General features: G+C 38.2%; 2 protein-coding genes across 2 annotated transcripts; one reads left to right on the top strand and one right to left on the bottom strand.

Annotated features, from left to right (window-relative positions):
- Window positions 1-205: 205 nt before the first annotated feature.
- Window positions 206-4975, bottom strand: CNGA1 (cyclic nucleotide gated channel subunit alpha 1; the record flags this gene model as incomplete). Its single annotated transcript, XM_084285855.1, has 7 exons — window positions 206-1623; window positions 2611-2717; window positions 2852-2959; window positions 3870-3971; window positions 4071-4100; window positions 4465-4527; window positions 4869-4975. The coding sequence occupies 7 exons, from the start codon at window positions 4973-4975 to the stop codon at window positions 206-208; spliced, it is 1935 nt and encodes a 644-aa protein (XP_084141981.1).
- Window positions 4976-17879: 12904 nt separating this feature from the next.
- Window positions 17880-22464, top strand: NIPAL1 (NIPA like domain containing 1; the record flags this gene model as incomplete). The annotated part of the gene is made up of 5 exons (XM_084286726.1): window positions 17880-18054; window positions 19421-19477; window positions 20031-20121; window positions 20712-20872; window positions 21860-22464. The coding sequence occupies 5 exons, from the start codon at window positions 17880-17882 to the stop codon at window positions 22462-22464; spliced, it is 1089 nt and encodes a 362-aa protein (XP_084142852.1).
- Between the last annotated feature and the right edge of the window lie 5481 nt (window positions 22465-27945).

Below are 27945 nucleotides of genomic sequence, written 5' to 3'. Positions count from 1 at the left end.
GTTCCATCCCCATTCTTGTTTCTTCTTCTTTCCTAAACCTGACGCATATGTGTTGCTTGTAGGGAATTAGTGACATTACTTCAACAAATCATTTTTCATAAGCAATAGTCAGGTCCTACAAGATTAGAAATTAATTCAACCCCATAGAAATGTGTTCAGCCCCATTCAAGATTGACCCTAAGTCTTACAGGCAACCTCTAGGTTTTTATTCTGCTTTGGACACTCCAGGTTTATCTGCAGATGGATCTAGTTCTTCCAAGTCTGCAAATTCTTGCTCTATAACTGGCTTCAATATTTTCTCGATTTGTGTAAGTCTTTTCTTCAGTTTCTGTTGTGCAGCATCGTACTCAGCCAACAACCTGGCAAACTTTGTTTGTAATCTGTCCATGGATCCTTCCATGTAAGCAACCTTCTCTTCCAGATCTTTAGGATCGCTTCCTAAATTTGCAAGTTCAATGTCCAGCAACCCATCTTTCATTAGGATTTGCTTTCCTTTTTCTTCCAGCATTGCCTTTGCATCTGGATACTCTGTTAAAGCCTCCATGAGATCATCTTTAGACAAACAGAACAAATCTGAGTATCCAATACTTCTAATATTGGCTGTTCTTCGATTGCCAGCTTTGCTACCTTTGATATTAAGAATGCTGATTTCTCCAAAATAGCTGCCATCACTTAGGACCACAAATTGTGTAATTCCATCATCAGCGACTACTGCAAGTTTGCCTTCTTTGATAATGTACATTTCTCGTCCGATATCTCCTTTTCTGCAAATATAATCCCCAGGACTGTATACTTGTGGCTGGAGTTTCAAAACTAGCTCAACCAGAAGACCAGCTTCACAGTCTGCAAAAATCCGAACCTTTTTTAGTGTTTCAAGGTGAACGTTGATTGCAATCTCTGCTCTTAGTTTGTCTGGCAGGTACTTCAAGACTTCCCTTTCATCCACAGCCTTTTTGTTTGTCCACAGATAGTCAAACCACTTTATAACTCTTTTTTCCATATCTTTACTTACGTTCCGAAAGTGCATATACTGCTTGATAGCATCAATCTTTGCTTGAAACTCTGCCCTGGCAGCATTCATGTTGGAGATCATAGAACCGACGTTACCAACAATGGTAGCAAAAATCAATACTCCAACCAAAAAGTCAACGACCACAAAGAAATACTCAGAATCCCTTACAGGAGGGGGCGTTTCACCAATAGTAGTCAGGGTCAGTGTTGACCAGTAGAGACTATAGACGTACTTTCTAACCAGACGGGCAAATTCAGGATGGGAGGTGTTGGGGTAGACCCACGTGTCAGCCCCAAATCCAATAGCCTTTGAGATCGAGTAGTACACACAGGCATTCCAGTGAATAATAATCACGATGTACATGACAAGGTTAGAGATTCTGAAGATATTTGGGTAGTTTGTCCTTGTTTCTGTTCGCTGGAAAAATTCAAACATCCGAGCAACTCTGAGTAGTCGATTTATTCTTAGTTCTGGGTAATTCAGTCCTACCTTAAAGTATAAAAGGTCAGTTGGTATGATTGACAGAAAATCTAATTTGAATTGTAAGGAACTCTTATATTTCTCTCTAAGCTTTTGTTCTTCTTTCACCAGAAGACCTTGCTCCAGGTAACCTAAAATCAAATTGTAAGTATTAAAAAATGTTTCAATTTCAACCACATTGTGTTTAATATCAATCCTCCAAATCTACTTTGAACAATATATTTTGAACAATATATTTTGGTTTATATAACTTCCAGATAACTTTTCATATTTTTCATTATTCTGCAACTTTTCATATTTTTCAAGGAATTTCATACATCCAAGTATTCAACTTAGTGCCATGTGGTTCAACTCTAGCTACACTATACAGCTTTGAAAATTATACATTTCTAACTCTGACTCTTTTCGCTCCACAGCTCCACTATCTGATGAACTGGAAATAAAATAAAATAAAATAAAATAAAATAAAATAAAATAAAATAAAATAAAATAAAATAAAGTAAAGTAAAGTAAAGTAAAGTAAAGTAAAGTAAAGTAAAGTAAAGTAAAGTAAAGTAAAGTAAAATAAAATAAAATATAGAAAGGGTGGTTAATGAGGGGAAAGAGTTTGAGTATGGGACTTTCAATTCCATATTGAAGGCATCTAGCTCTAGATGTAGGATAAGATTTTAAAAGAAATAGTTGCAGCTGAAGTTACTTGTCTGTCTTACTTTCTCAAGGTCCTGAAAATCAAGGAAACGTCTGAGGCTTCTTAGATACAGAATCCAGATTTAGGTACTAATTTTTCCAAACTCCTGATCCTGACCTGGGCTCATTGTGTGTTTATTTTGCCTTGTTCATGCAGTTCTAGGCAGAACAGCTTGTATATAGCTTACCACATGCCTAGCTTACCTTGCAATCTTTATGTAATCCTGGAGTAATACACTCAGGATTTTCTCTTGTTTTTACAGGTCACTGTAGCCTTTCTGTGACTATAAACTCAGAGATTTATTTTGATTTTTTTTTCAAAATTGCACCTAATTGAGAGTGCCCAGCTAATAAGTATTATTCTTCTAAATTGTTTAAACCACTTGATAAAACTACATGAATAGGAATAACAAATCAATAAGCATACTTACCTGTTCTTGTCCGTACAAACATGTCAGCAATATAGATGATGTCAGAAATATAATCAACAATAAACCATACCACCAAGTAGTCATTCTGAAGCTCATCAAAACAGGCTCTAAATAGGAAAGGAAAAAGTAAGGTACCATGAAAACAAAATGAAATACTTACATTAAATCATTGGTGAATGAAGTAAATTTTCTATCAGGTATATTACATTTTGTCAGAAGTTTTATTAAAAGAGTACCTCACCTAGCAATAATCATCGTCCAGTTGTACATGACAGGCATTGTGATGCAAAACAACCAGTTGTAATACATATTTCCTGCTGGATCAATAATGAAAATCTCTTTCTTTTTCCTGAGTGGTAGGCAAGAAGAAAAGAGACTTAAGCAGAGTCTTAAAATACATGTAACAAATTTTGAGGAACAAAGCATTCCCTAAATTATTACTGTTAAAAAAAAAAAAAAAAAGTTAAGCTTCCTTGCTTGAATGCAAGCTGATTGTTGGGTGTGACATGACATTGAGTTGCAAAGTGTAGAATCTAGATTTTGCTAAGAAAACTCAACTTAGCTGTCCCACGTTACTTTATAGGGACACATGTAGTCTCAACCTTCTTTAATTAATTTGTTTCCTACCAAATTATCTGTCTTGTCTGATAGCTGATTTAATTGTCTTTCAAAAAATAAAATGGTTATGTGAATATGAATGTTTAAATAAGTGACACAAACCATGCCTTCCTCTATGTGTAATGTCTAGGTCTGAGCAAGATGATATATCAGCATAGTTTACATACAGAAACCAAAGAACATAAAATCAAACAACACAAGTTACTACTTTACTACTTTAAGTTTCTCTTCATTGGACAGATAAGTATGATTTTTCTAAGCGTAACACAAAAGGTAAAGCAAGAGCTTTTAGATTACAGAAGAGTTTATTTGCTTGTAGATGCCCTTATGTGCAGAAGAGCTTCTGGTAGTGGCTCATTTTTTGCTGCAGAGTGGTACCCAAAATATTTTGGATAATCAGAATACACAGGAGATTTTTCATGATTTATTTTTTTAAGATCAATTCCATGCATGCATACATGTTCTTATTCTATTTTCTACATATAAAGATACAACTATTCCAGGGAGAACAACAGCAGTCAGTAACTGATTCAATAGAGAATAAGCATCTTGTCTACATGATGTCCATGAATGGATTCAATTTTATATCAAAAGCAATTTTATTACACTAATGTGGCAGGGCCTAAATGAAAAGTACTTACTCTTCAGTCTTTTCTTTCTTCTTGGACTTATCTTTATTTTTGTTTTTTTCCTTTTTTTCCTTGTTCTTCTGTGCTTCTCCATCCTTTTTATTTTCTGACTTGCTAAGAAATAAATTAACATTTTCAGTTGTTACAGACTAAGTTACAGCATATTTGGAAAAAAATTAAATGCCTTAGAAGTAGTAGTAGTAGTTGTCTTACCTCTTCTTTTCTTTTTTCTTTTTCTTCTCTCTATGGAAAAGGGAAATACAATGGGATGCAGTTATTTTTTCCACATTTCTTTATTAGAATCATCTGAGTTCGGTAAAGATAACACATTATACTTAGCTGTTTGGCTTGAAAGATTGTTTTGTTATTGACACAGAACTACTTTTCATTTAAATTAATAGATATAAAAACAATAGCTTTGTTGCTGGGAATGATCATCATATTCGATGTACGTAAAGTTCAAATGTATGTGCAATCTCTTCTGGGGTTACTTGCATGACATAACTGCTTATAAGGAAATGATTTGAAGCAGATCATTCTTTTACATTGCTGCTTAAGCAACTAGCATTGCAGTACTCTCATTTTATGAAATTGCAAAGGTACTTACTCATCTTTATTACTATTGTTGTTAATATTGTAGTGTGCAAATGCACCAGGTAGATGTCGCTGCCTAGGGAACAGCAAAACAACAGAGTTATATGATACACGCTGAAATACAAAAATTATTTCCTCTAAATTGTCATAGACTGTTTCTCACCATTTTAACCAAGGGCTAAGTTATCTACATAAATTGAAAGGACAAGGATTAAAATATCTTAAATATTTACAATAAGCAATATATCACAATCTTATAAAATTAATTTATTAATAGAGGGTCAAGAAAATTAGATGAAGGCAATTTATCTGTGCTTAGTTAATCCCATTCAAATTATTAAAGAAAATTAAAAAAAAAAAAAATACAAACAGATGCATAATGGTAAAATAGAATAGAATAAAAGAATTCTGACATACCTGTTTTCCCCTTTGTCCATCAGTCCAGGGTCCTCACTGGTGTCTTGCACTACCACGCTGGGGATAATTGTATGGGAGTGATGGGTCTCAATCACTCCTACCTTCATGGTCAAATCTGTCCAAGCTTGGGTAGAGGAAGACTAATTTCAGAAACAATCACAACATTTCACAACTAGCAGAACACATTTTCTTTTTCCCCCTAAAATTAAGTCCTTTACTTCTTTGCTTCCCCCAAAACCAACAACAGTATTCCTATGACATTCCCACCAGAAAAGAAAGGGCACTGTGGGTGCTGCAGTGCACTGAGTGACCAGGTAACTGCTGATGACAAGAATGCTCAACACAACTTCCTCTTAGAGAAGACATTTAATTAGGTCTTTCTCCTGATCTCATACACTGAAAAAAAATTAAAAAAATAATTATAGAAAATTTTGTTTTATGCCTCTGTCACTGTTTCATTTGAACTAAAGGCTCAAAAGTTGTTTCATGGAGATAGACAAATAGATTCATGCACAGGTGACATCCTGAAAAACAGACACTAGGAAGCTTGGTTGGCTGTCCAAAGAAATTTCAGTATGTCTGACATGAGTTATGCTTTGATGAGAGAGACCAGCAGTAACCACTGTAACCAGGAAGTTAGAGGCACCTTTCATGTCTGTTTTGTTCATCTCAATATTAAATATATATATATATAAACTGAAAATGTTGTGTATATATATATGTATACGTATATATATACATATATATACGTATACATATATATATGTATACGTATATATATGTATATATACGTATATATATACATATATATACGTATATATATATACACAACATTTTCGTATAACACATTATACGTATATACGTATATATGTATATATACGTATATATATACATATATATACGTATACATATATATATATGTATACGTATATATATGTATATATATATGTGTGTATATATATATATGTATACGTATATATATGTATACGTATACATATATATATATGTATACGTATATATATAAATTGAAAATGCAAGATAGTACATTCTTCAGCGCACAAACTTTTCAGCAGTGGAGTAATTCTGCTCTGCCTTTCCACCACTATTCTTATAATTTTGTCAGTTATATCTCAATATCAATGAGACTGCCAACTATTTGGGCATCAGTTGTGGGATACAAGTGATCTGTTTTTGACAGGGCCTTTTGGCTAGGATTTAAAAATAGATGCTAACCACAATATCCTTCTCTATATGAAATTAGAGTATGGAGCGTCTGTTCCATTACTGTATGAAGTCAAGTGCCATAGCATGAATCAGTCTTGAAGAAAGTATTTCTATTCTGTAGTCAAACACAATGCAAAGGAGAAGTAGGATGATACAGCTGCAACATTACTGCCAGATTTACCTGCCTTTCTTTATTACTCAATGAAACTAAAAAATATTCCTGTAAAAGAAATAGGAGAGAAAACCCATGCTTCCAGCAGTCATAAGACATGAATGGTACATGGTACAAAAAATAATGCAGCAACATTCATTATTCTTCAATACAAAAAATACAAATTGAAGGTTAAGTTGTGTTCTTTCAAGAATAGTCCTAAATGTCATGCAGCATTGTTGTTCAGTCTTCACATGCTTAACAGCAAGAATCAGGTCTAAGTTGTCACATAAAAAAACATAGCAAATGCTAGGTAAAATTCCCCAGTGGACTAAAAGCTGTAACAGGGTTTTTCTACTGATTTACTCCAAGGATAAATTGTATTTGAATGTGTGGAGACCGAAAGTACACCGGGTTGAATTAAGCAGCTTTATATCTGCTTACAAGTGCTCTGAAAGCTCTGCTAAAGCTGGCACACAAAGTCCCACCCTGATTTGACCTATATCCTCCACAGGGCCACAGTGGAGCTCACAGAGCTCACAAATAAGGGTGTAAAATAAAGCTGTGCCTGACCACTTCCAGTCACTCAGCACCAAACAAATACAAAAATACTCATCTCAAGGCAAATCATGCCTCCATCAGCAAACTCTAAATCAGTCCACATTAGCATTCCCAGTACCAGCTTTTCTACATAAAAACTTGTAATTCATGTTTATCTTTGCAAAAGAGGGGGAGGAAAAAAAAAAAAAAAAAAAAAAAAAGACTTTTTGTTATCTAGACATACTGATTTGTCTACAACTTAGAGATTAAAGACAAAGAGAAGTGTGGTAAAATAGGGCATGTAGAAAAATCCACACCCATCCAGAGTACTTAGCCTGGAGTTTGGGCAGAGATCTGTACATTCCCCTGTTCTTCAGATAAATAGTAATTTCTGTGCATTTTTGCAAACAAAAAGATTCCTCTGGCTCCATTAGTGTCTAACTGAGACAAAAGCACTGTGGGGTGCTTTGTATTCTGCTAAAGCACAGGACTTGCTGGGAGAGTGGAGCTGCCATTTGGGGCAGGATTGGAGATTTCATTTTACCAAGACACTGGAAGCACTAAGAGGTCATTAAGTATGCTGCCCAAGGTTGCCTCCTATTCAGTCAGGATATATAGCTCAAAAATATCCTCAAATCCATTAACACCAAAGCTATTGCTTCGTGTTTTGAAATTCTTGAGTCTAAGACACAGAAATGATGATGCAGCATGTGGCCAATGCAAATTGTACAGACACAACAATTACTCCCATCATGGGGACCTCAGTAACCTCGTTAAAGCTTTTGTATGACAAAACCCTGGCACTATGAACAGCAAAAATTTTCCCATTAAGCTCACTGGGCCCAGAATTTCCCTTAATCATTTCTGATTGCATTATGAGTTTTTTCAAACAAAATCTGTCAGACTATTTTTACTAAGTTGTATCACCACCATGTTTCCTCTTCTGTTGAAACATATTTTTTCTTCAACTGATATATTGTCACAACTTGTCATACTGATTTTATGCTGTTCATCTAATGCTCAATGTCACATTACGGCACTTAGGTATTAAGTTTGAAAGGTAATACAGATAAGTGCATGCTTTGCAAGTATTTTAGATTTTTATTGAATTGTGTTTACTGCATCATCACCAATAGTTTTCTTTTACTATATTGGATTTTGAAATGTGACTATTACAGCAAACAACTAAGTTTTCAAACCTTATAACCTAAAAATTGACTATATTAATTACCGTGCATCAAAATCTTCAGGGCTGCAAGAAAATTAAGTCAGTATTATCCTTGTACAGGACTGTAGTGAATGGAAGATTAGCTTCCAACTCTTCTGCTTTTTTATTTTGCCAATTTCTCACTCTCTTATTGGCCCACTATATTTACTTCTCTACTGATTATTTTCAGAGGAAAAAAAAAATGTTTGCAGAAATGATAACCAAGAACAGAATTTACTGTGATGGAAGATCTACTCTCTTCATTACCAAAAAAAAAAAAAAAAAAAAAAGCAAAAAATCATCAGTAACTTTGAAATATCCTATTTTAGCAAAATATCTCTTTTCTAACATGCAAAAAGAGTCCTTAGCAGTTCTACAGTAAGAGGTTTCATCGGTGTGCATGCTTACCTTGCTAATGTAGTCTGCTGCTTCTGATAGCGATTCCAGTCCTTTATATGAGCCACGTTTCCTTACTACATAAGTGGAGCCACTGTAAAAACCTAACTATCATCAGCATTTCATACATAAATCCCTTATTGATCAATTTCTCAAACAGCCAGTCCCATGTGCAGTTCTCTGAATTATTCCCAGGGAAGGACATGGATATTAGAGGAGGATTTCCTTGACCTAGTGATGGATTTTGAGATTTAGAGAGACATGAAAGTGACAGTGGCAGTCACTATTATCCCTCACCTGAGCAGAAGCTTACTAGCCCTTTCAACACGCACAAGAGCTTGAAACTAAAATAAAAATAAAAAGATAATAAGATAATAAATATAATAATAAATAATAATGAACAATAATATAAAATATAAAAATGAAATATAAAAGAATAATTAAAATATTTTTAATTATTGAAAGTTCTCATTAATCTAACAAAAAAATTATATTCCTATTTAATTCTTAAAAACATAAAAACAACAATAACAAAAAACCACCACTACTGGTGCGTATATACTTAGTGTCAAATGATGATATAAAAAATGTCCTTGCAGTCCTCCTCCATTAGAAAGGTGCAGGAGTTCAGCTGCAGTGGCTACACAACCATGAAAGCCTGCAGTGTACTAGGAGCATCCTAGTGTACTTTGAAAGAGAAGATGTTGAGGTACCTGCATACCTCGGCTTTCTTGTTTCACTGCTGGATTTCATAGGAATGAGTAAAATTAAATTTGGGAGGGGAGATGAAAAGCCCTACTCAGCACAAAATCCATGGGAGAAAAGCTTTTATGCAGTAAAAGGAGTGAATGTTCAAATTTGAAGTGGGATCTTTATCTCAAGTTGCAACTGAGACATAGAGAGTTCATTTTCTTTAAGAAATAGAATACATATTTGAAACATAAAGTTTTAAAGTTAAAAAAAAAAGTTTTAAAGTAAACACTACTAAACAACAAGGAAATACATAACATTATACCCACTAGAACCCAGATATGGAAATCTACAATAAAATATCCAACTTAGCAAATGGAATAAGGTGCAAATAATCTTATAAATCCTAGCCACTGTTTCACAGATATCTTTGAAGGGCTGAAATCCAATTCCTATCCTAAATCATAGACACTAAAGGAATCTCTGGAGGTCTGGTATTGAATCAGAATCGGTTCTGCCTGTCATTCTCACAGGCTTCTGCTTAGTGTGCAGTCTGAATGTTCTCAGCATTTGATGCTGAGCAGCTGTTTTGTGAATATGTGGTGGCACTGTGTGCCTGGGACATATGCCTCAACTGTGCATCTCACAAGCATCAAATTAATTCTGCCCTCATTGTAGAAAAGATCAACACAATGCTCAACACAACGGTCTCAATTCTGCCCTCCTTTAAAAGTCATTTAGACATTTGTTATTGACTTCAGTGATAGCTAGATTAGTTCAGTGTCAATAGTTTTTCACAGATATTTTTCCTATCATTCCGTGTTTCAGTGAAGTGCCCTTGACTGATGGGAGGATGGCCACACTATTGGATTATCGTTTTAGTAGGCCAACTTTAATCTATTTTTGTATCTTGCTTTGTCAGTGTATCTGTAATTCTTCTCAATCCTATTAAAGCTATCTCCAGTTTCAAACACCCATAACCAGAACACTAAATACATCATACACACGTATTTACTTATTTTAAGTAGGTTTCAATGGAATAGTATTGCCTTTCAGTTTATTGTGTTGTAGCCACGTTAACAGACGGGTGGTTGGATTCTGACCACAGTTTTGTCAGGCTTAATTTCTGCAAATACCTTTCTGTCTTTTCTAGTGCTGATGCTATTTCAGCACGTAATGTATTCAGTGTCGGGAGTGCTGAAGTTGAGAAAGCTCCGAGGCTTCTGGCTTATTTAATACTGCTTTGCATAGACATGATATGGGGAATTCAGTGTCATGAAGCACAGCCAGCCCTAACGAGGCTTAGCGACTGAAAAACCTCCAGTGCAATCAGTTTCTCCACCAGTAGGTGGTACTGTATTTTTACTTTAGCGTTAAATGTGTGGTGGATGGAGAACGAAGAACTAGAAGTACTTTAAGATGTGCCGGTGTGTTGGATTCATATGTAGAGGTGAGGTTGGAATCTGAAAGCACTGGACAGACTTCCAGCTTTCTGTGAACATGAGGGCTAAGAGGTATGCAGTATAGCACCACACAGCATGCTAAAAGCCTATGTCAAAGCGTTTTACCAGTATCCTCCAGATCCAGACCCTAGTTTTTGCATGACTACTCTGAGGATGGATTAGAGCTTCTGAAATATCCGAGGGCACGGCAAGCACTGTGGCTGGCCATGCCCAGCAGAGCTATTGGTGTGCCCTGAGCAGAATCTGTGATGAGGGTCTCCTTGTGCCACCCCGGCTGGCATAGCATAAAATGTCTCTTCTCTGAACCTGGAACCTGCAAGGAAGAGAGGGGCTCTCCCTCTAGAAAAACAATCAAGCAAACAACCTCATTCAACAATATTATCAGAGAATAGGTGATGGTGACCCTACAGGAGTGCCAGGAGCTCTGAATAGTCAGTCAAGATTTCTGTTTAGCAGAAATTTATTTCAAGCTAAAATAACACAGGAAAACTGGGCTGATTACATGGAATAATGATGCGATGATATGGACAATGGTGATCCCACTGAGATTAATTCTCTTTATTTCAAATAAAATCATCAATATATGATATTGTCACTGATAAAAGTGGTAGAAAATGCACTGTAGTTAAAATAGGCTTCATATATATAGCCTCGACTGTCCTTCATTCATAGTAGTATAATAGATCAGAAGACACTATCTGTGTATTTTTCAGGCGAGTTGTATAGGGGTGATCAATACACAGCAACTACAGCATTTTAATCATATCAAACTGCCATCTAGAGGTAGTGTTTCTTGTACTAGTTGAAGTTAGTTCCTTTATCTGTTGTTCCTATGGGTCTGTATTTAATTGTCAGCATATGGGGCTGACATGGTCATTCCTCCATGGCTACATGCCAGGACAGATAACAAGGCTCTCTGCAGCTGCCATACACAGTGGAGCTCATCTTTGGACCCTGAGGGGCAGCAGCAACTGCACACAGAGGAGAGAAATGCAGAACAAGGAAGCTGAGCAATAATGACAGGACTTCAAAATGCCATAGACAGCTTTCCTAATAAACACATACACAAATAAAAGGAAAAAAGAAAAAATGAACTAAAAAAAAAAAAAAAAAAAAAAAAAAAGCATAGAACTTGCTTCACAACTGCACCTCTACTAGCTACACAAACTTTGTTTAGTTAAAGCATTCCGGGTGAGCCCAGCAATAAGGTTTTATTATTAAAGCACAAAAAATTAGGTTTCCATATTTCCAATTTTATTTATAAATATGAAATTGTAAGGTTGGCTTTAGGTGGTTCCATTTTTGTTGAAAAACAACAATTAAGTATTTGCTTAACAGCCAGTTTCATTGTGTTGTTCATTTATTGCATAAGCTACAGAATTTTAGCACAACTTCTTTTTCTTTTTTGCATTTTCCATAAATTTCATGGAAAACATATTAAAAACAAACATATAAAAACAAACGAACAAACAAAAACAGCAAGGTATAGCAGGTTTTCATAACATTATCCTTACAACACTTTTGGAAAAATGCAACCTGTCACTGAATTGCTTTGACTGTTAGTACATATATATCTATTATTTCATACACCAAAAAGACTGGTCTTCGCTTAGCAATAGCTGGCAGAGCTCCACTGACAAAAGAGGAGCTGCACTGATTTATTTGCATTAGCTGAAGAGGCAGGCATTGCTCTAAATCAGTCACATGAGCCATTTTGAAGGATAAACTACCATCTTTTTCCTCTTCATGTCACATGTTAAGATAGTCTATCAAGACTTTATTTTCTTACCCAGTTGACCTTTATATGTCATCCAAAATAAAGAAAAAAAATCACTGTTGATAAATTAATTTTATGTACTTTCTTCCTGGCATTGTCTCAAAGTTCTTTGAAAGTATGTGAGTATGCAAAGTACTATAAATCATCAAGGAAAAATACACACATGAACCCACTCAATTCTGTAATAACATCATAGATTGCAAGTACATTGTCTTTGACTGTTAGCTAATTTATTTTTTACTTTATTTTTCTCAGAAAAAGAGGGTTTCACAGTGTTTTCACTATTTATTGCAGATTTAAAAATATGAAGCTTGAGCTATATAAAGAAGTATATATATACTTCATCTATTTCAAAGTATATATATATATATATTTCAAGTAACAAGTTAAGTATATCTCAAATATTTCACTCCTTAATTAAAAATACTTTGATGTCCATCATCTGCTGAAATACTTGGCCAATAGAGAAGCAAATCTGCAGAAGTGTTAACTGGATGGTTTCTCAGCATTCATGTTCTGGATACCATGAGGAACACTCCAACCAGCAGGTGAGCAAGAGCTGCAACAGAGGAAGGGGTGGGCTGTGGCAGCTCACCCATCTGCTGCCACACCAGGCCCGTGCAGATGCCGCCACCACCACCCCCCCCTCTTCTCTCCAGATCTGTCAACAGAGTTGTTTGCAAGATCGACACTTCGCATGTTTCAGTCGAATTGCAGGAAGCTGGGGGAAATGGCATATTTTGACAGAAACAGGGGTGTGAACCCACAGAGTTGACACATCAGAGGGGACACAAAGCAAAAATAGGAGCTGGGAGCAGACTAATGACCATTCATGTATACGATTTTATCCTCCAGGCGTGCTTATGGTGTATGAGAAGATACAAGCCTGCTCTCAGTTTTTCAGATTATGCTTTAAGATTTCAATATAACTGTTTCAACTAATATTTAAAATTACCATTCCTTTGCAGCAGTAACCTCTGTTTTAGAAACCTTAAAGCTGAGAGTCAAACCCTCTTGATAAGGCAGCCCAGATGCGGTTCAGGCCACCTTCCACAGAGGTTCCTACAGTAGTAGTGACATCGTGAAGTGGATAGGTAAAGAAATGCAATGCTCCTTTTCTTCTAACATATGCAGTGCTGTTTATATTTAAAAATAAATGCAGAAATCAAATATCAGGCTAAGATTTTGAACCTGATCTCTCAGCCTAACCCCATGACCATACGGCCAAGGCAGGGAAGCCCGAGTTGCTTTATGACACTGCAGGCGTGTTTCACCAGCTGGCTCCAGATCTCATAAACTTCGCAGGATCAACAACCGCTGTCATAGGCATTGTGCTCCGAAAGCTGGGCTGAGGGCAGTATGTCCACGCATTGCTCTGGATACCTGTACCTAATTCACAGCTGTCTGGCTCCACTTTGGGGATCTCTCTGCCTATTGAATGTCCTCAGACCACCGCAGGTAAGTGCACTGGACAACCCTAGAATAACTTCAGCCAGAAATCACCTAAAAGCGTTTCACTGAAAACAACAACAACAACAAGGGCTTCGACTTCTACCTCGAAACTATTGATTGGGTAATAAAGATAATTGCTCCTCGAGACACCCCGAAGCCTGTTGGACCGGAGGGAGTCACCTCAGGGGAGGCGTCCCCGGGCTCTGCCCCACTTCTGTGCTCCGGGGGCGAGGGGACCCGAGGTGGGCTGAGGAGGGCTGAAGGGACCCGAGGGGGCCCAGCCAGCCCCGGGCTGCTCCGTGGGGCCGTGCTTTGGGGTGAAGAGGGAGGAAGGGCGAGCACAAGACAACACAACACGGAGCACGCCCAGCTGCTGGGCCGGGCCGGGCCGGGCGGAGCCGCCAGAGGGGCAGCGGGTGGGAGCGCTGCCATGAAGCCCGGCCGTGACGTCACGCAGGTGCTGGGTGAGGGGTGTGACATTGTGGGGAGGGAGAGGTCGGGGGGGGGGGGGGCTCGTCCCTCGGCTGTGGGCAGCGAGAGCCGCCTGAAATAGCCATGTGGGGGGTAGGAGGCGCTGCCTTGGGGTTTCCCTGGTGTGTTCCTGTGAGTGGGGTGTCCTCGGGGCTGGCTGGGGAGGTGAGGTTTGGGTGGGGGGCGGCATGCGGGCGGCCGGGGTGGTGCCTGGTGGTGCCTGGTGGTGCTCTCGGGTTCGGCTGCCCGGGAGAAAAATCCCTTGGGAGGGCGACCTGCGGCTGGCTCCAGCCCCCAGCGGGGTGCTGATAGCTCCGGAGGGGCTCTGGGGACGGGTCCGTGGGGAGGGGAAACTGGCTTAGCTAATGCCCTCCCTCCATCGTCATCTGGCTGCTTACAATGGGTTGTAAAGTAGTAGTAATGCCCCCGCAGTCCCCTCCTCCAGCGAGCCATGAGGTGCCATTCGTCCTTGCATGCAAGTGGAACAAACAGCACGTTTTTCAAAAGGAAAAAAATCCCAGTGAGATAAACAGAGCTCACCGCTGCTCACGAGGACTCTTCTCAGGATCAAGAGGATGGGACGTAGTAAAAACATAGTGCTTCTTTGTAAGTGTGAGCAAAGGTTGTGTTACGGGACATAGAGGAACATCCCGTGACAGTCACTTACTGACTTATCATGGATGGCATGGTTACATTTTCACTATTGGGTGTCATAGTCTGCCAGAGAATGGGAAACTTACATTGCAGAATTGGTAACATTGTATGGAACGGAATAACCCTGCTGTTCTGCTACAGCTGAACCCCTGTTCTCCATTCACAAAAAGAGTGAGAGGAGTGGTTATCTTCTTCACTGTAAAAGCCCTGGCACAAACCTACCTTTATAATCTCAGGTAGCTGAAAGACCATACTTAGATGAGTTTTTGTCTTGGTGCTTTCTTTTAATTAAAGGCAGGAACTGTTGCTGCTTCACACACAAAGCCTGTAGTAGTCCAGTAGTGTTACAACCTTTGCCAGGCCTGTTTAGCATCATTGTAAGAAGTTAAGCAATGCACTAAATGCTTTGTTCCTTCTCTCTTTATTTTTTTATGCCAGTTGGTTTACTTTGTAGCTTTTCCTTTGATCAAGCTACCTCTAAGAAACACAACTAAAGCCGTGTTACTTTGCTAAAATGCTGTCATATTTGTGAGAGCTCTCCTTTCTTGGAGGATTTCTTGAAGAATCCATAGCGAGTGGACAGCTAGCCATATATCCAGATTTTCTTGGATAAACAGTTTTTTGCAGGTGGCAGCTGAGAATTTCAAAACCTTCCTGGGGTTTCTGGACACCCAGCAGAGGAGGTAGCTCTGAGCACATTGCAGGACGCTTAGGAAATCTGGTGACCTGGTCGCGTGCAGTGGACGTGTGACGTATCCAGGTCACGTTGGGTTTGCCCCACATGCAATGCAGACAACACATCTGTGAACATCTGCCTGGAAAATCCTGTCTGGCAAAATGTAGCAACCCTATTCCATCATTAGGTGTTTGTTTTCTGATATTGAAAAAAATCAAACTGGAGGTGAAACTTTTATTTCTATTGCCAAAATGGACCAGCTCACCCAGTCTGATAAAAGTTGCGTGGTTTAAAATCATGTGCTGCTACTGTCCTTTGTTCTGTGCCTTGTATCATATTCTCTTCATTCTTCTGTTATACATGTTCAGCTACAGGTGACTGCCTCTTTTAAAGGATGTTCAGTTCACTCTGTGACAAAACAAATCAAATAGTTTTGCTCTTGAGGCTTCAAAATCCCACAGAAAATGGGGAAAAAATCCATAAAAGGAGCGCTCAGAGCAGCAGTCATGGATGTGCCCATCTTGTGGTACTGTCTTTATAAAGTTTGGCTTAGCGATATAAAACAACTCCTGTTAGACAAACTCTCTTGGCAAACAAGGAAATAGGTTTGCAGAGCCTGAAAATCAAACGGTTTGTCGATTTACTGCAGTGTGTTTGTGGCACGCTGTGGTGCTGGACAACTGAGAGCAGGCATTCTTCCTTCTTTCCTTGTTTCTGGTGGTATCTCCCAGGGTTGTCAGCATTGTCAGCTGCAAATGAAGAGATGCTGGCAAACTCCATGCCATCTTTAATACTTCTGATACTTTAAATATTCCTTCCTAAACAGTATTAGATGAATTACCCAAGGTTGCTTATTGCTGGTTGTGCAATGAAGTACTTCTGACACAACATTAACACTTCCATAGCTCAGGTCAGAACAGACACAGAGGTGTATCCTTTTCTACCAACTCTCCAAATGTTTTTCAACTGGAGAAAAAAAAAGAATGTATTACTGATGGTGCCACTCAGCAGCATGAATCCTTTGTGTGTCATTTAATTACAAGGGAGGCACATAAAGCAAAATTATTTGTTGCCTCCAATGCTTTATATGAATCACAATGGAGTAAGCTTTTGTACTTTTGTATCAGCAGTTTTAGAGTTTAACATATCTTAGCAATAAGACCTTTTTTCCTAAAAGGAAAGCTATTTCAGCCTTATTGTATGATGCTTGCTGTTTGTGTGCTTCAATAGTGAAAACGTGAAACTTCTGCCTAACCTACTGTATGCCCTCTTGCAGCATTGCTGTCCCTCCAGCACTTCCCCATGCAAAATAGCTCCTCTTTCTGTTCTTAGAAATGCAGTACCTCTTCTTCCTTTAAAACCAATAAACGTGCCTAGGCTAAGTACAACAGCATCGTTCCCACAGGCTCACATCGCAGTGATGCTAGTCAGGCTTGGCTGACAGAGCTTGCAAAGCTTCAGGCTCAGCCCAGGAGCTGTCTGCTTGGTGGCTGTGCCTTGCAGGCTGTGGTCCTCCTCTAGCTGCAGGTCAGTGAGGTTAGGTGAAAAGCTCTCTGAGCTGCAGCAAGGCCTCCACCTAAACATTTCACAAGTGGTTAAAGAAGATCTGTTTCACACAGTAGTCGACAAACATTTTTAGTAAAACATACTAGTGGCTGTATGCCACAAGGGTTTGTTTGCTACGTAGATTTTTTTTTTCTTCTCTTGTTTGTTTGTCATTCACAAATCTCAATTACAAACTTAAAAGCAAAAGCCTGAAATAACAGGAGGCTTATTCTAGTAGACAAAGTCTGAAATCATGGATTTGGCTATAGGTTTGTGTTATGGGGATGTGGTCTCTGTGCAACACAGAACGCTGTATTTGTGAGGTTTCAGGTTAGCTTTTAAATATTTCAAGTTGATTTTTCCCTTTCAGATAATACTTGATTGCTGCATTCTTTGGTATTGCTGTAATTGCTTAACAGAGGCAATGTAGTGCAAAAATACATATAAAATAAGGTACACACTGTGACTTGTAGGGTTGGGTGGTGACAGGGGCACCTGTCAGAACTGGGGACAGAATTGTGAACATTGTTCAGATTTTGTGTTGGCACTTCAGGAATTATCTGCAGGGTCAGAAAAGAGGAGTACTCAGGGCAAATGCAGAAAGGAGCACGGTGGGGGCTCATTCAGAGCTGTGCCTGGTTGGTAAATCACTTGTTCTGCTTTCTTTCCCCCTCCCAGGTGCTGTGCTCTCTGCCCTTGCCGTGACTGCCCAGCATGGGGCCGGACCATGAAAAGGCTGAATCCTGCCCTTCTCCCTTTGCTTGTATGGACGGGACTTCCAACGACACAAACCTGAGCCTTTCCACGCCTGCTGGACTCAAGTACCGACTCTACCTCGGCCTGGCTTTGGCAGTAGGTTCCAGCATCTTCATTGGCTCCAGTTTCATCCTGAAGAAGAAGGGCCTCTTGAGACTGGCCGCCAAAGGAGCCCCCAGAGCTGGTAAGCAGCACTCCTGTTGGACTTGGTTTAATAGCTTAATTACACCTAATTCTTGCACTCACAATTTTAGGAACCCTATGCTTGCAAGAGAGGGGGGGGGTAGTTGATATGCTGCATGTGAATTACATCAACCCAGGTAGTAGTCTAGGAAAGCAGGAATAAGCCAAGTTTCACTTAATTTCTAATCTGTTCATAGGGTACAAACCAGTAAATTCAACTTTATGACTTAGGATGAGTTTTTGTCCTTTCCAAAAGGGAAAAGCACAAAAGCCTCTCTTACAGCTCCTCAAAGTAGAGGTTCAATTAACAGCCTGCACAATTAAAGCTGCTGGCGTTTAACAGTGCAGAACTTCAGCAGTGGTCACATGTCCCCTCTTGGCTGCTGTCAGAAATCCAGCATTATTCATCTGCCTGTGTCTACAGGGACTGAGTAGTCAGAAATCTTTGGGCTTTGAGGGTGACAGTGGCTATTAAGACAGTAATCTGGTAATAATTTCCTCCCTGACAGCAGTTAGATACCAAACAAAGTTCTCCCTTTGTCTTGCCCTTCATAAAGCCTTCCTCTATTTTTTTCCTTTGTATTTCTTCCATCTTTGAGCTGGAAAGGCTCGAGATGGTCACTAGATTTATTTCCTTTTAAAAAGCAAAGTGCAACGAGCTTTAGAAAAAGTTCTCACTACAAAAGGTTCTGCAGGTAGCTAATCTTTCATTGATGGCAGCAGATGTGGAGCTAAAAAAATGTGGGGAGCTTTTAAAAACCCTTAGACTAATCTGATAGTTGCATTTGTATGGTACTTAAATGTACAGCATTCACAGTTTGTTGTTGCATTTATTGCAAAATCTACTATTCCAGAGAATTTGAGTATTTGAAAAAACTGTTACTGAGTTTACAATTTACTTGTATTTTGTGCAAGAAAAATATCGTGCATTCAGTGACATTTTCCTTTCTAATTTCTCTGAATTTAAATTATAAGCAGAGTCAAAAATGCAGCTGTGTATGAATATATTGGATCTGACCTGGGACGGTATCTCAAAGTGTATCTTAAGATCATCAGTAATCTTCATTGACATTTTAGGTTTCCCAAGAACTTTTTTTCCAAGAACTTTTTCCCCATGTGTATTTAGTCAAGTATCATTTTTCACAAGTATAAGTCATAAAGAAATAGTGATTGATAAAAAAAAAAGTCAGTCAAAATTGAGCAAAATATTCTTCATGTCACATCTAGATTGCTTGCTGTTTCAGTACTTCATATGACTTGATCCAAAAATGAAGCTGCAGGGTGGTGGTTTTTTTTGTTGTTGTTGTTGTTGTAATAAACTGATTTCTTTCTTTTAAGATGAGATTTTTTTTTTTCCCTGCTTCCAGGACAGGGTGGACATTCTTATTTGAAGGAATGGCTTTGGTGGGCTGGGCTACTATCAAGTAAGTCACATCTTTTCCCCCAACTGCAAGTAAATAAAAAGCTGACTGTAAAGACATTTCTTTTAACTGAGAAGAGTGAAAAATTAGGGAATTAATTTCTTAAAAACAATCAGCTTTATGACAGAAACCGTTCTGATATCCCATCTCAAATGTTTGCTCTTTGCAGAATTAAACCCTTTTCTTCTGTATCTGGTCAAAAGCAAGGGGTTTGAACCTGTCCAGCTTTGTGGTGTTATCAACACTCCTTGCAGTAAGGTGCAGCCAGTGCAAAATTGGTCTGCAAATGCCTGCTTTTGGCTTTGTCATACCCTTTGGATAGTCATACTGGAGCATACAGTGCTTAGGGGGAGGACACATAATGGAAATGAGGACTGAAGAAAGTTATGTCCAGAAGAGATTATACAGATAATTTTGAAATCAAAATCTGCATATTTTATTTAGAAAAAATATCGTTTTATATTAGCTGTCAAATCTGTCATACAAAATATACTTACAAGTAGCATTCCTTTTATTCCTTCTCCCCCATCTGATCCAAATGTGCTTTCTTCTACAGTGGGATTAGGAGAAGCTGCAAACTTTGCTGCCTATGCCTTTGCACCTGCAACCTTAGTTACCCCTTTGGGTGCACTGAGTGTTCTCATAAGGTTAGTACAAATTGGAAGCAAACTAATCGTTGACCATCTGATTAAAAGAATAATGTCTTTGGCTAAAAGCAGAGAATTTTAATAAGAAAACTGAAGGGCAAATACAGACAAAAAAAAATATATCTTTTTCACATGTGACAAAATCTCAAAAGAAAATATAGCATTCCTTAAAATACTCCTATAACATAAGTTGTTTTTGAAAATATAACTTCATATTAAGATACACTTAGTATACATTCTGAGTTTCCTTTTGGTGTTGTTTTGTCTTGCTGAAGTCCTTCTGGAAAGAAAGCCAATAAAATTTTAGCTTTTATAATATCCACAGTTAAAATTCTTGGTTATTTTTTTTTAAATATGAACACCCTTCAAACACTCATTATTTCCGATGTATGAAGAAATAAATAATTTCCAAGTACTGAAGCAAGTACATGAATATAACTATCACAGAAGCAGAAAATACATGGATTACACTTTCAACAAACCTTCTGGGAAATAACTTATTATCAAAATTGAATTACAGTATTTTAAATCTAAAGCTTGTATTTTTAAGCTGGTGGAGCTGAACTCTCTATTTCTGCTTTGCCAAACAGTGCTATATTGTCATCTCACTTTTTAAATGAGAGGCTGAATATTCACGGCAAGCTGGGCTGTGTACTGAGCATTTTGGGGTCCACGGTCATGGTTATTCACGCCCCTGAGGAAGAGGAGGTCACTTCACTGGATGAGATGGAAATAAAGCTGCAAGATCCAGGTCTGTAGGCCGAACCTGCTGTGTTTCATGGCAGGCATTTACACAGCAAACTTTGCGTGTTGGTGAGTGAGTGAATTGGGATCTCTGATGGGAAGGTCCTGGCTACAGAGCTGTCCTGGGCTGTTTGTACTGGGAGCCCAGTATCCCTTAACATCAGTATGAGCACAGAAGGCTTCTGCATGCACCATAACGTTTCCCAAGGATGCAGGCTTAAGAGCGATACATCTTACACAGCTTCTTGCAAATTATCTGGCTAAGAAATGATGTACTGCTTCTTCCTGCCCTTTGAGGAGTTCAAAGGCTCTAACTCGAGTTATCTCCACTTTAAACAAATCACAGCTTTTGGTTACTTTCACCTTCAATTAGTTCCTAAGTTATTCCACTTGAATTGACGTCCAATTCTAAGTCTTAATTACTGCTTGCTCTAAGTAAACAGATGATCATTAAATGATGATAGCCCTAGGGTACATTTCAAGGAGAATGTGTTTGAGAAATGAAAGAATTTCACATGGAGAAGTGTAGCACAGGACAAAAATGAGCTAAATTCAAGATAGCTCATACATTCAAAAATTCAGGTGATCTCTTGGAACCTTTCGTTACATACTTTTTATTATAACCATGTGCTCATACACCATTTCCTCAAAGACTCTGTGCTTACCGTTTTAAGGAGATGAGAGACAGTCTTTAAGCTGACGGGGGGTGGTGGAAAAAAAAAAAACTTATTTTGTCTGGAGATTGGAGAGAGTGTCACAGTGTATTTGTTATTATTTTCTGGTGACTCTGTTTAAATAGCCCAGTAAACACACAGATGGCATAAACATTTTAAATACAAAGCATGTATTTTGGATTTATTTCAAATATATTCTTAAGTGGATGCAATTGCAATAAACTTGTGCTACAGTTCTTAGAGAAGTGTTAGAGAAATTGAGTAACTTTTAGCGTGTACTTGAATGGAGCCTGATATTTAATCTTTCTTCTTTCCTACAGTGTTTGTTGCATTTGCTGTTCTCCTGACAGCTGTTGCCCTCACTCTGATTTTTATTGTGGCTCCAAGGAGAGGTCAGACAAACATTCTGATCTATGTTTTAATTTGCTCATTTATTGGTGCCTTCTCTGTCTCATCTGTCAAAGGCCTGGGCATTGCCATTAAGGAAATGCTGGAAAGGAAGCCGGTTTATCGACGTCCCCTGGTTTATGTTTTGTTGGGAATCCTCGTGCTCTCAGTCAGCACTCAGATCAACTATCTCAACAAAGCATTGGATGTGTTTAATACATCTCTAGTGACACCTATTTATTACGTGTGTTTCACCACGACGGTGGTGACATGCTCCATCATCCTGTTCAAGGAGTGGAGCAGTATGGACCTGGATAATATCATTGGGACCCTTAGTGGATTCTGCACTATAATCATAGGCATTTTTCTATTACATGCTTTCAAAAATACTGATATCACCTGGAGTCAGTTGATGTCCACCATTGCGAAAGAACCATCATCGCCACAGCACGAATACGAAACCTCTCATACTTTACTGGAGAGCTTGGAAGACCCAGCTGTGGTTTTTGAGGAGGACAATATTTTATTTACTCAATGAAATCTCAAGTGATAGTTCCTCCTTCCAGTATCACAGATTGCAGACTCAGCCCAGCTGTGTCTACCAGAACATTCATCTTCGCTGCAATCCTCTGGAAAAATGTCTGTAAAGGGCGTTAAATGTGGGGACACAATTGTCTGTGTGTGCCAGCTGTTGGTAGTGATGAATGAAAATGTTCAATAATTAACCTGACAGACAGAAATGTGGTGGTTATTAGGTGTCAAGCAATGAATAAGTTTGTCCATTTTTCTTGTGGTATCTCCTGTTAGAGAATTTTAGCAAGAAAGAATGATCTTTGTAAACTGTGTTTACAAAATGCAACTTTCCTATCATGATTAAAGATAATACCCTTGCTAAAGTAACAAGCACTATGTTAGTAACAGCTTTTGACCACCTACCAATGAACCTTCGATAGACATCACAAAAAAGAAAAATGAAATGTGGTTCTTGGTAACCAGTCTCCCTCAGAGTCCATGTATAAAAAGGAAAGTGTTTTAGCTTTTCTACCTTAGGACTCCTGAATGGACTCCTAATCCTGACTGTGCATGTACTTTTTATTTCAAAACTGTGACCAAGATGCATTTTAAGAAAAATCAAGCTCACGTGAGCCATTAAAGCAGTTGCTCTTAGCTTAAAAAATTACATAAGATGAAAGAATACATGATTCAAAGGCAGCAAACCAGAATGGACACTTAAGAATTTCCACACTGTTTTATACTACTTTGAGGATTAAGACGGAATTAACATATTTCCATTTTTTTCCTAATACATCTATTCATCAGAACCCAGTTAGGCTTTTAGAAAGATTTTCTCAATTTCTAGAAAGGTTTGGTTTCCAGAAAGGTTGGTTTGTTAAAGGTGGTGTTTAACAGTAAAACAGTAATGTTAGTCTATGTTCAGTTATAAAGGCAAAATCTGTTTTCCAATCAGTGTGGTATTTCTAAAAACACCAGATAAAGGAAGGTCTGTAAAGAATGCATGAGAAACATCAGAACATTGAAGTTTTATTTTGTCTTTCTATTCTTCTCTAAAGATGAGTATTCATCTCTACTATGTGTTTTAGCTATTAATCTTCTGTAGACCTTGAAGATCAGTATCTGTACTGCTTCATTTTCCTCAGTTGTGGTCACTGATCTTTATCATCTCATTAAAAGCAGTTTGCACAGCCCACGTTTTACTCATTACAGTCCCCTTTTTTGGCACTTTGTGAGCAAGAATGCAGCTTCAGCAAGCAGATGTGTGGAACACAAGGAATTCAATGGAAATGTTTTATTTCCATGTCTTGGGTTTTTCAGAACCCTTGCCAGTGGATGCTAGCAGTTGAGCAAGAAAGCTGGATTCATTAAAAATGAATTTTAATCAGCTGAGATTTATATGCCAAGCAGAACCTCTTCATAAAGCAGGCTGTATATTCTTTAACATTCAAAGAGTGGAGTAAAAGTTGACACTGTGTGTGGATAATGGATTGTTCTGCAGAGAGAAAGCAACCATTTTGTTCTTACAGGTAAATAGTGGGCTGCTTATATTTCATGTTTGTGTTGTGTAAAGTTCAATCTTGATGTCAAAGTCATGTACTTTTGAAAGATGTTCATGAAACATCTCACTTGTTAAAGACTGTTCCTTTATTTTAATGAGGATTTAGAAGCTATCAAAACCTGAAAAGTAGCACTAGGGATATTAGCTTGAAGTTATTTCTAAACTGCAAGCACCTTTTTTTCACTTGTATAGGTCTGTAGTTGGCATATGTACAGGAATAAGTAGAAATTGTATCAATCATCTGTACCTTATTTCCAAATCCTTGTTTAGAAGAAGCAAAAACTGTGTATTTGCTTACTGGACCTGCATGTTTACTTTCACGTAAAAATAACATCATAACATCTAGAAAAATATTATTTTTTTACCATTGCAGAAAACTCAAGTTATTGTTTATTGTCATGGTGTACAAGAGCTCTATAATGTTACAAAGTAAATTATTGATTATCTTTTGTATAAAGACGTTTGCTATAAGAGGTATTATTTTTGAAAATGATCATATTTAGTAAATAATTTCAGAGAAGTTTAATTTTTTGATGAAATGATACTAATAATTTTCTTGTACTAAATTGCTCATCGATTATGCACTGAATGATCTGTATTTTGTAAATATGGGAAAAAAATGAGCATGTTCATATTTCTGATCAGCAATTAAATGCTATCTGGTAGATCCAAAGCAAATAGTCTTGGTTTTAATAGCTGGTCCTATGCACTCATGTGGGTTCTGGATGAAGGAGGTCTGGTTGAAAACCTTACAGTTCATGTGAATCTGGCCTAGTTATGACCTTTTAGTAGTTTTGACTTTTTTTTTTCATAGGAAAGAAAATTTTGTACTCCAAAAGCCAGATGTGAAACTACTAGATACTCACCATTAGCTAAAAAGCCTGCATCGTTCTGATGGAGCCGGAGGGAAGAGTGTGGGGAGACCAAGAGGTTTTGGCTTCTCTTATAGAATTTTGTCTAGATGTGTTATTTTTACCCTGGTATTTCTGCAGAAAGCATGACCAAGGAACATTTAATGCTGGGGATTAGATTAACAGCCAGGAAGCATGAATTTTGAGGGACAGAATTAGTGGGCAAGTGAAATGCTTTCCCTTCTAAGCTAGGGAAGAAAAAACAAAGCTGATGGCTACAGAGCTCTTTGTCATGCATATGTTCAGTGGAGAGTATTTCATTGAATTTTCAGTTATTTCAGACAGCAAAATGAAGGATTTTATTTAAAGTACTTCAAAGTATTTTGGAAAGAAGGTGGAATGATTAAGAACTAGAACAAAGAGAACCTCAGAGGCAATACATCAGTAACCTAATTATAGCTTTTAAATCCTGATACAAAACAATCTTGGCAGCTACTCATTACTACCATACCTCAGGACAAATGGGCAATTAAATTCATTACATAGCTGTGCTGATTAGGTGTAGGTAAATCAAGAAGACTTGCATAGGTTAAATAATCTGCAGGGAATTCAGAAGGAAACACTTACGTTGTTAGTTCCTATAGAAACCTGCCTTCCCACCCACACTTAACACAGCCATGCCAAAGTGAGGTTTCTTCCCCAAGAGTGCTCATTCATAACTGGAACCTCTTTTCTCATTGTGGTTGCATCCTGGAGCTGTATTGTGAATTCTGTTGTGAATTACATACTTGTGGCAAACACCATCCTCTTACTATTTAAATTCCTGCAAAACAAAACCAGCAAGACTGCTAGGTTTTTAAAGTGGCAATTTTTCATCTGGAGGAGGGGGCCAGGTAGAAGCCAGGCTGGCTGATGCATGAGGAGTGATAATATCTTTATATATATATATGATATATCTTCATATATGTTACCTTTTTGTGAAAAATTCATTATTTAAAGTTGGACAGGGAGTTGGGAGGTACAAAACAAATAGCACTGGAGAAAAACTTGCCCAAACTTTTGCACACAAGTGACTGATTTGTATTGCTTGCCAGGAGTTCTTTTGAAGAAGGAAGTCATTTCATGTTCTGGAAATACATTCCAGTTTGTAAACAGGTCAGCTTTAGATAGAAAGATACACATCATAGGTGGCTGCTGCACAGAAGGTGGGCTTTTCTCCCTCTCCCTCCTGCATGTTACCAACTGGATGCAAATCTGTTTTCTGATGTTTGATGAGGAAATATCAGCTGAATTTTCACTTTTGGTGTGTACTCTTCCAGCCTTTAGCCAGAAATCCCCTATACAGGGGTGTCACTGTGCCTCCTCCCCCATTCAAGTTTTAAAAAGACCCTTTAGGTCATCACATCCAACCATCATCTAACACTACAAGACCACTGCTAAACCATGCCCCTAACCATCACATCCACATGCCTCTTGAATACCTCCAGGGACTTCACTTCTTCCCTGGGCAGCCCGTTCCAATGCGTGGCCAGACTCTCCATGAAGAAATTCTTCCTGATATCAATGCAAAACCTCCCTGGCACACCTTGAGGTTGTTTCCCCGAGTCCTATCACTTGTCACCAGATAAAAGAGCCCAACACCCTCCTCAATTCAAGCTCCTTTCAGGTAGTTGTAGAGAGCAAGGAGGTCTCCCCTCAGCCTCCTTTTCTCCAGGCTGAACCACCCCAGCCTGCTCCTTGAATGTCTTATTTTCTGGGTCTCTCTTTCGCAAATACCCAAATGTTTATTTAAAAATAAAAACAACACACAGCCAGCAGATCAATATGCCTATTATTAGAGACATGGGTGTCATTGACTGTTTTCCCACGTAAGGTCTTTCCTTCATGCCTGTTTGAACATGGCTGGAGCTGGAGCTACACTCAGAGCCACCACAAGGCCCGAGGTGGCCTGCTTGGTCTTTATTTGTGGGTATATCTGAGTGAGCAAACAAGCTGTACATACCTGACCTTTGTCCTGTTCATGCTGATTAAGCACTGACTTCACTGACTGAAGGGTATTACAGTGCTTTTTAATTTATTTACCGTAAGCTTCATGATATCAGCTGTTAAATTCATCCACGTCAGAGTGCTAACAACAGCCTACTGATAATTTGCCCAGCCTCCAGACAGGCTGTAGTGTGAAGCTGAAGACCTGGTAGGCAAGCATTTTTTTCCCATTGTATTAGACCATCATGTTTCAAAGACGGATGCATGCTCACCACAGGACAACCCAGAAAACAAGCACAAGCAGGGTGCTTTGTGTACATCAACTGTCTTTTTATTGCAGGGTAGTATAGTGTATTACATATTAACTTGCAGTAATAAATGTAGTTAAACCAGTTTTACAAGAGCTTCTATAGAGGATTCCTCATACATTATTCAAAGTCCCTATGCACATTTATATTTTAGATGAAGTTTGAGTCTTTTGTAGAGCATCACTTGCTGAAAAGCATTGTGCTTCAGCACACACAGACTAGGGGTGAGCTCAATGCACAGTATTATATTGTGTAGGTTTGTGTGTAGTTAGAGGTCTGATACAGAGTTGAACGCCCATAAATAAGCAAATTATAAAAGTAAACAGTGCTATCAGTTGGTGGCAATTCTTTTAGCAATTAAACAAAAGGATATTGTGGCACTTGAATAAGAAACGCCTTAACGTACTGTGTGAAGGTACTCCCAGATGTTGACACAGTAGGGTTAAGAACTCCTTTTCCCAAGGGATGATAACTATCAAAATACTATTGCAGTAAAGGAGAGTTATTAATGCCAGGAGTGAATTTGACCCAGAGATGCCATCATCTTCTAGAACTTCAATACTTGGGATGATCAATGTACTTCATTTTATTGTTACAGTTGCAGGGGATTTTTTTTGTTTTGTTTTGTTTTGTGTGTGTGTGTTTAAGTTTGGGAATGAAAAAACTAAGTTGTCCAGACATCAATCATTCTTTATCTACTGGGTTTTAAGTATTTTGTCTATGAAATGCTATAAAAAGAAATATATTTACCCATAAATAATTCACAATACAATCACATTAAAAAATATTTATTTACAGCG

Source organism: Netta rufina (assembly GCF_964035555.1).
Source record: "Netta rufina genome assembly, chromosome: 4".
Classification (NCBI taxonomy): Eukaryota; Metazoa; Chordata; class Aves; order Anseriformes; family Anatidae; genus Netta; species Netta rufina.
This window is presented reverse-complemented; position numbering and strand designations above follow the sequence as displayed.